The sequence below is a fragment of the Lycium ferocissimum genome, chromosome 2 (assembly GCF_029784015.1).
Source record: "Lycium ferocissimum isolate CSIRO_LF1 chromosome 2, AGI_CSIRO_Lferr_CH_V1, whole genome shotgun sequence".
Lineage (NCBI taxonomy): Eukaryota > Viridiplantae > Streptophyta > Magnoliopsida > Solanales > Solanaceae > Lycium > Lycium ferocissimum.
In genome coordinates this window covers 64725147-64734565 of record NC_081343.1, presented here as the reverse complement: position 1 = coordinate 64734565, position 9419 = coordinate 64725147, and the positions used below count along the sequence as shown (strand labels likewise).

Here is a 9419-nt window from a genome sequence, read left to right as displayed (position 1 = left end):
ATGAAAAGGAAAAAAGAAATAAAAGGAGAATCTCACTTATTTTTATTTATTTGCTTCAGTTTCAAGGAAGTTGCCATGATTTTAATTATGCCACTTTATTACAGCGGGTGACTTGGGATTCTTGATAACCTCGAGGGAGTAATATTTGTTTAAATATATACTATTGACCATTTTCAGTTTTTTAACATCCTCTAGCGCAAATAATGATACACGAATTAATGGTTTTCAATAAACATGAAAAGAAAACTACTACAAAACAAGTAATACACATCACCATCCCAAAATGTTTGTAGTAGATAACTATCTACCTCCCATTTGGGAAGGACATATAATTTCTGAGGTTGGTTTATTGTTCATACATTTTATTTTACATATATCTGGTTTAGAATTGGCAACCGAAAGCGCGTTCAGGGAAAAGGCCAAAAAGATACTGGAAAGCACGTGACCTTCCACTGGTACTTCACTCTTTTTTTTTTTTTTTTTTTCCCCACTACCAACTTCTTTTCCTTTTTCCAGAACAATTAAAGTAGTTAGCTATAATAAAATAAAATATGAAGGACCATTGAAGACGCAATGAATAATTCGATTCTGTCAATTTTGTAGTGTGAACACTGAACATACTGAGATTCTTTCCCCTAGCACAAGCATAGAGAACTGAAAAAAAACTTTCTTTTACCCAACAAGGTAAGAAATCAATTCAGCATTTTCTTTTCTGCTCATTAAAATTGGAGGGTAATCGACGTTAGGTCATTCAAAAGCTCGACTCTATCTCGATGCTCAAAGGAAATAAGGAAGCTCTTGAGATTCCCCCTAACTCTAAGGCCTAAACGAATCAACTCGTATAATGCAACTCAGAGAATGTATTAGATTCCAAATTGGCCTTGTCTAAGAACTTTCATCCTGATGGGACTGGGCTGACAGCATTTGGAACGCATGATCTAGCTTCCGCCAAGTAGCCTTCTCATACCCATTGAACTTATTGGGCTTTTAGAAAAGGATCTAAGGAGGCCGATTTACTTGCACCAAATTCTGGAAGTATTAGGCGCTATTTGCGGAGGAGTAATTTCTTTTCTACTGTGTATCAGAAGAGTGAATTTGGTTGTCAACCACTCACTCTCCTAATATATAATATATAGTTATTAATTAAAATAATTTAAAAAATAATAATAAAGTGGGATCCGAATTAGGAGATAATTAGAAAAAAAAATTAAAAAAATTAGATGGAATCCATGTGAAGAATTAGGAGATATTTGAAAAAAAATGATAATTAACTAATGATAATAAGTTCATAAAATAGTAAAGATAAAGAGAAATTCAGGAAAAAAAAATAACCATTTAAATTGAACACAAAAATGGCTAAAGAAGCCATAAAATTAAAAAAATTAAAACTTATACCTTTGGGTAAAGATAAAAATTCACTAATTTTAAACACATATATCTCAGACAAATAATGAGGAATAACATCAAGAAGACGAAATATAAACGGTCAAGAAACGTATACACATAATTTCTTAAAATGAAGAAGTTGGTCTATACTTAAAAATTTAAGACTACAACATATGCTAACACATGAAAGCGTTTTTCCGTATTGTTGAGTAGAAAGAGATGATGGCATAAAACTCGGTAGGAGAAGGTGTATTTCAAATCTTTCAATTGGAGAACCAAATCAGGAAAGTCATATATGGGAGAAGCGGACTACGTAAAATAATTTATTGATATTTTTAATTAATTGAATTATAATACTTTCTATAATAAAAATTCCATAAGTATATTATCAAAAGGTACTCTCTCTGGGGCCCACTCTTCTACAATATTAGAAATAAATAAAAAATTAAGGTGGAGTCCAAGTGAAGAAGCAAGAGACAATTGTAAAAAAAAAAAAAAAAAAAAAAAAGACATTTAAATAATGATAATAAGTTCAGAAAAATGGTAAAGGTACGCTTAGAGAAAATTTAAAGAAGAAAAATTCATGAAAAAATAAATAATGATTTAAATTGAACACAAAAATCGCTAAAGAAGTCATAAAACCAAAAGATTTAAAACTTATATCTTTGGGTATAAGTTTAGACACATACGTCTCACACAAATAATGAGGAATAACATCAAGAAGACAAAATATAAACGGTCAAGAAACGTGAACACACATTTTCTTAAAATGATGAAGTTGGTCTATACTTAAAAATTTAAAAATACAACATATGCTAATACATGAAAGCGTTTTTCAGTGTTATCGAGTAGAAAGAAACGATGGCATGAAACTCGGTAGGAGAACCAAATCAGGAAAGTCATATATGGGAGAAGCGGATTAAGTAAAATAATTTATTGATATTTTTTATTAATTGAATTATAATACTTTTTATAATAAAAATTCTATAATTATATTACTAAAAGGTACTCTCTCTGTCCTAATTTATATGACATAGTTTGACTAGACACGAAATTTAAAAAAGAAAGGAAAGATCTTCAAAACTTGTGATCTAAAACAAGTTATAGATATTTGTGTAGATTTAAATCATTTCATTAAAGGTAAAAGGAAAAGTTTCAAGTTAAATGATTTATAAATATAAAAATATATCATTCCTTTTAAGATAGGTTAAAAAAAAATGTGATATTATTTTTTGTGTTGGGCTCGTGCTTTCGTCATCTAGTCTAGTCTAGTATATTGAAAGAAAACTTTGTTGTAAGTAACAAATAATCCGCTGCTTTCGAAGCTTCCAGGGTGGGGTCCAATGTTGAATAGCAGAGGTTTCCACCTGGCGAATGAAGCTTATGATCTCATTTTCAACTCTTTGTGCGGAATTAAGGAAAAACATAAAAGTATTTTCAGGTAAAAACGATTAATACATTCAAGTCACTTTATCATTTTCTTTTAAAACGCAGTGATGGCAAAAATACTTGTGATAGAATGTGGAGTGATCTCACACTTTAAAACAATTTATGTATTCACTCTTCTACCTCCATCGCATTCGTACAAATCAATAGAATTACTCACAATCACCTTTTACATGATCTGATATATATACTTATACATATATATATATATATATATATATATATATATATATATATATATATTTCTTACACTCTAGTGCATACAACTTGAGCACTAACCAAAGTAAATTACACATGCCTCAAGTTTGCAGAATTCTTGGTGGGCTGAGCTCTGAAAAAGCAAATATTAGCAGTTTAGCACATAATATTGCTTGTATCCACGTGGAGCAAAAGATTCCCAAACAAAAACAGAGCTTTCGTTCAAAGAAAGATGATAAAATATCCCATGGGGCCAGCATTAATATCTCATATGGACTCAGAGACTACATTACTACTCGTTACCTTTCACTCATTGTTATTTTTGTTTTTCCTTTTATTAGACTGATGCACACTTCCATCCAGAACCTCAGGATTAACCAACATTAAAGCATAACGAAAATAGAAAATTTATATAGCCTATCTCAACTAGTTGAGAAGAGAAACGTGATTGATTTATTGATCGATCGATACCTACCCATAATCTTCATTTGAAATTTGCACAGCTGCATTCATAGGATTGCTTTGCTAAGAATTGCAATTAGCAAAGCAGCAAGACTGATTTTGTACATAACCCAAATAAATTACACCAAGCAACTACCTTCTACTGTAGTACACTAATTAATTATTAATCAACATTAATATCATATCGAATATGCCTAAGCAACACCGGAATAACAACATCAGGTGAGCTCAGCTGCGGCAGATGGCCTTCCGTTGACATCACCTCCACGATCGATTCGCCGCCAAGGTTTTGGTGGAGATATTCAGAGACAGCCACAGGCACAGCCAAGTCCTTCATGCTCTGAATTATATGACAAGGAACAGTCACATGTGGCAACATATGCCTTAAATCACTTTGGAATATAATTTGTACCACGGTTAATGCTATGTCTGGTCTCATGTTGAATAATGTCCTGCTGAATTCTTGTACCGCTACAGAGTCCATGTCACCTCCAACAGCTAAAGGTGCAAAACCAGAACACCATGCCTTGTAATTTGATCTCATTGCTTCATACAGTTGATCCAGATCTTCCTGTTCGAATCCACCGTAATAGTCCACGTCATTCAAATACCTAATAAAAAAATTTGACAATTTAAAATCGAGTTAGTAAGATAAATTGCTTCAGAATTACTTCTTCTAAAAAATTTGAAAAAAGAAAAAAGAGTTTCTAGAATTTCATAGAACTATCTCTAAGCCAAATAAAGAAAAGGATCCAGCACACCATTGTGCTAATTAAGAAACAACTGTCGTCCAAATGTTTAAGTAAAATTTATTATCACAAAATTGTCAAGGTACTTTCCTATCCTCCGAAAATTTGAGAAGACCACATATTCTAGCATAAGATTCAATTCCACCTTTTTTTTACACTACCTTTTTGTACTGTCAGTAGAACATAAGTCCAACTCTGACTATATCTTGTTGATTGACAACCCAAACAACACATTAGAAGTTCTTCGTGAAAATATCAGTATGGAAATATCAAAAGCGCGTGCAAATAAAATAGCTCAGGACCATTTCCCACACAGTTGATTCAATCACTTTATTTTCTTAAAGAGACTTGAAACTTTTATCCAAGTGATCACCTGATTACTATTATCTCTTTACACAAATCACTCCGCTATTTGCCAGAAATCTTCAAATATAGTTTGAGAGAAATAGTCAAACGTTAATAGGACGCAGTAATTTCTAAGATGGTAAATGGAAAAGAAGAAATTAACCTTGGAGAACCAGAGACGGTGACAAGTTTAGTGAAGAGATCGGGACGGGCAACAGAAGCGATAGCACCAATCATGGCAGAAACAGAGTGACCAACGTAAATGCAACAAGGAATTTGGAGTTCTTCCAAAATAGCAATCACATCATAGGCGTATCCTTCTAAGGTTGAGTACCTTTCAAAGTCAAAGTAGTCAGGATTGGTAGTTCCAGCACCCATATTGTCAAATAAGACAACCTTATAATTGTCAACTAGATGAGGAAGAAGATGTTTCCACACTGATTGGTCTGTTCCGAATCCATGAGCTAGGACTATGGTCCGATCCCCTGTTCCTAAAATCTTCACGTTGTGTGCTTCTTCAACTACCCCCATCTCACTTTTCCTTTGGGGAAATTAAATCAAGAATTGGTGTTTTTTGGTTGTCTTTTACGTTCTTTTTCTGTTGGTGAGAAAAGGGGTGGGAAAGAAAAAGTGTGGACTTCTTCTTAACTCTTTTATGCTTTGTTAGGGTCTTGGTCTGGAAAATGCAAACAAGGATAATATGACCACATGTGTTGGTGTCTTATTCGCTGTCGCTCTTTGTTGATAGGATATTTTTCATTTCTTTGCGCTTTGTTGCATCTGACGGCTATATTTTAGAAAAGAAATTACCCAACTGGACAATTTTTTTTCATTTCTTTGCACATTTGGGCATCTGATGGCTATATTTTAGAGAAGAAAATTTTGATATGGCCCAAATGGACAATAATTTATTAGTTAATCATTGTTGATGCCAAACTAATTAACTACAAAATAATTTTAAGTAACATGTCCTATTAGCCAATCTTGATTTTTCAAATTACCCTAGCACAAGATTAATATCTGTAGATGAAGATGGTAACTACCCAAGTTAAGTAAAGAATATTTTGCTTTTTCGGAAGAGGTTAAGTTATATATACCATTAGTCTAAGAAATTTCTTACACTATCATAGTATAGTGTGTAACATGTCGTAACTTTAATATTACAAATCTTACATCTTAAATGATACTCCGTACTTAGTTGTAGGATATAGATATCCTTTAGGTCAATTAATGACTTATAGATCCTTTTTCTCTTTGTTATTGTTTGATATATTGTCATATGTTACAAAAATGAAGTTAGAGCTCTTTTAATTCGCAAATGCTATTTTATTTTAAAAAAATGTGATAAATGAAATGAATTGAAGCATCAACAACTCTTTGGTAAGAAAACAAAATTAGTGGCAGGTATTAGCAACTTAGCGTTGTTAAATGACCTAATAACCCCCAAAATAATTCCATGATAATGACAGGGTTAGCTCTTTATATTAGCGTTTTTATTATAAGGAAAAGTAAATATTAGTGCATAGATAAGAAGACGTCCCGCCAAACCAAGTTAGGTGGGAGGAGTCATATAAATCAAAACATAAAACAGGTCCAGACCATTAAACGTAGCTTTGGGCCAAACAGCTCTGTGCTGAGCATGGCCACTTGTCTGTATGCTCTAAATGCGCAGTACTCTTTTATCTTTTTTATTAAATTTTCCACTTACATGGAGAAAGGGATAAAAGGAGAAATGGACAAAATAAAAATAAAAAAGAATTCGGACTTATTTTGTGATAGATTTTCACGGTATTACTAGACTTTAAGTTTTGATAATGCATAATTACTATAGCGCTCTTCTCTATGAGGGGGGGAAAAAAAAAAGAGAGAAGAAGGCGAAGTTAAAGTGATAAATTTTCAACTAATTTCTCAATTAGGTTTTTTTTTTAATGCTTCATTATTTACAAAACTACATGAACAATTTATTCAAACAATTTACTGATAAAAACTACACAACTATTTTCACAAGTAACAAATAACCCACTCAACCAGAACCTAATTATCGTGGTACCGCATCAAAAAAGAAGCATATGCCACACCACCCATCTGAATTAAATAAATTCGACAATCGTACATGTCGTCATTAATATTGGTTTCTAGTTCAGATGTCCTTTAGGTCTTGCATCATTAATTCAATTCGTTAGGAGTATCAATTTTTTTCTGCATCGCATGGCATTTGTGACCACTAGACTATTGACGTGAGTAATGAGACTATAGTGAGAATTAAATAAAAAGTAAGCACAATGATTGACGGAAGTTAATTACGTACCCATTAGTCTATTGAAGTGAATAATGAGAGCTACGTTTATCAATCATATAAATCTGAAAAAACAAATCATTGAAATATAAAGCTTATTATCGGCTTAACACATAGCTAGGCTCTTAAACTTTGCAAATATTTCACTTCGATATTCGAACTAAGACCTGTTTCAATGGGACACTTCAATTCCTAATAAAATGTTTCAATTAGATACTTTCGGTTCAAATTTTGAAAAATAGAATTCTGTGTGGTTTCATTCGTCTATTAGGTAGTTAAGCTAATCACATAAAATATCTCATATACTTTAATTATACGCATCAACCTCAAGTAGAAAATGTCTGGGGTTTTACGGCTTATTAATGTGAATTCATATAATTAAAGGAAATGATGACATATTTTATGTAATTAACTTAATTACCTAATAGATGAATGAAAACACACTTAAAAAAAAAAAATCAAAATTTAATCTAATTGGAACACTTTATTAGGAATTGCGGTGTTTAATTAAAATATGACTTATCAAGTCTTATTTATCAGATGCAAAAGTATACCCTTCCCTGGGAAGAGTTGGTATGAGGATGAGAACGTGTCTACTTGCTAACCAGATTTGTCGCGGCTATGTCAAAACCACCAAGTAGTGTCCTCTCTCTCGGTAACAAACTAGATAGCTTGTGTCCCCCATAATCTTTATTCTTTAGTACTTGGAGAAAAGATTCAACATGTGATTGTAAGGACCACTTTATGCTGACAGGAGTACGTGTTTGGTTTCTGGATCTAGAATAGAGAAAGAGCAGGTACTATAATTAATTAAGTCATGGTGACCACTTGAGATTGGATGGAAGAGGAGATTTAACTCCTTCGTTTCATTAGATAATTTTATCCCAATGGGAGGCTTCGTGGATATGTACTATGTGGACTAATCATGAATTAATAGTATTATATATTTACCGTAATTATTATTGGAGGCGTTGATAACTTTTTGCCAATGGGCTCAGTTGATAAGCAATGGAACAAATCTGATGAATTTGTTATTTTCCACATTGATTCATTATATTGTGTTCTAGTCGTAGATATCTTGTGTCTATAAAAATTTGAGTAGAAGTAGTGTTTACTGACCATTTTCTTTGAAAATAGCCATTAAATATTAAGGAGTTACAAATATCACATGTGAAGCTCCGTGATTATATCATAAAGTTTCACTCATGGAACATGAAACGGAATAGCAATAACAACTTTTCAATTACATGGGCTAAAAGATGACTATTTGCTAATCTTACCCGAAATTTGAAGGCTCCTTACAACTGAGGAAATCCCAAACGTATAACCTTTAGAAAGGCCAAGCATTGCCTATATTATTTGGAAATATTAGACCTGTTAGCTTAAATAATTTTGTGTTGCTTTGGTTTGGTCGGTTCAGTCTGCTAGCAGTTTTAAAAATACTTTGGCACAGCATCATATAAAATATCCGTTCAGTCAAGGATTGTCAAGCCGCCTTACTAGTTACTACAATGGTAAAATGATTAATTAACATTCTATTCTCCCTTTCTTCCTTATCGCAATAGCACAAAATAAAACCAATCCAAATGTGGATAGAGCCGTCTCAACAACATTGAGGCCTAAAACCAAACTTCAGAAAGAGGCCTTAATTTTATTTTATTTTTAAAGGAAAATCGTCATATATATTTTTATTTAAAGTCTACTTTTCTAGCTTTTTAGATGCGAAATCATTAATTACATCGTCATATATATTTTTATTTAAAGTCTACTTTTCTAGCTTTTTAGATGCGAAATCATTAATTACTGTTATCGATTTGTTCTACTCACTCCTTTTCAATTGATAATATAGCTAATCCATTCAATCTCTCTTGAGACATTATTGATCTTAGATAAGATTTCATCAATTTATATTTGGAAAGCTTCGTTCGGCTGATACAATGTTTATATATATAAAATATATCTTGAAGAAAAAAATAGGGCCCAAAAAAATGAGGCCCCAAATAATTACTTTATTGGCCTTATAATGGAGCCACCTCTGAATGTGGAATATAATATTCCAGCCACTTTTTATCCATCATCAATGGGGTGTGGGGACCAGTACTCCATAAGCTCCGATAGCCTCCAGAATATACTAATGGAAAAGAAGAAAATTCAACGGACCCAATTTTTTAGCGCCTTTCATGGAATAAAGAAAAGAGTAGCAAGAAAAAAGCTAATTCGATGTGTGGGCTTAATCACCACACTTACATAAGTATCTCTTGTTGCTATCAAGTGTTTATGTATTTGTCTAGGCAATAGGATGACGTGACAAACAGAGAACAAAAGTCCGCCCGTTTATTTACTTTGACAATCTATATCTATATATTATTAAAAGGAGGATAGTTTGTCATAGGATTGTGACAAGTGGCAGCGCAAGATTATGCCAAGTGGCATTTTTAGGAACACATTAGTTAATTAGTTTACAATTAGTTATTAGTTATTATATAGAATTCAAATTTAAAAATTACTATCTGAGAAGATTTAAAATAGAAAAAAAA

General features: G+C 32.3%; 1 protein-coding gene across 2 annotated transcripts; it reads right to left on the bottom strand.

The window, feature by feature from the left end:
• Positions 1-3460: 3460 nt before the first annotated feature.
• On the bottom strand, positions 3461-5316 carry LOC132046798 (probable esterase KAI2). Of its 2 annotated transcripts, XM_059437551.1 has the most exons (3): positions 4750-5316; positions 3905-4103; positions 3461-3832 (listed from the first exon to the last, which is right to left on the bottom strand). In XM_059437551.1, the coding sequence occupies exons 1-3, from the start codon at positions 5115-5117 to the stop codon at positions 3656-3658; spliced, it is 744 nt and encodes a 247-aa protein (XP_059293534.1). In that variant the 5' UTR covers positions 5118-5316; the 3' UTR covers positions 3461-3655. The 2 variants fall into 2 exon arrangements, with proteins under 2 accessions (XP_059293534.1, XP_059293533.1); XM_059437550.1 differs by having other exon boundaries at positions 3461-4103; positions 4750-5308.
• Positions 5317-9419: the final 4103 nt, after the last annotated feature.

What these genes read in the sequence shown, in the direction of transcription:
- LOC132046798 (XM_059437550.1), bottom strand. Translation starts at nt 5,117, where the DNA reads ATGGGGGTAGTTGAAGAAGCACACAACGTGAAGATTTTAGGAACAGGG. An exon ending in ACCGTCTCTGGTTCTCCAAG is followed by an intron (nt 4,104 to 4,749) that starts GTTAATTTCTTC and finishes TTTTTTTATTAG; the next exon opens with GTATTTGAATGACGTGGACT.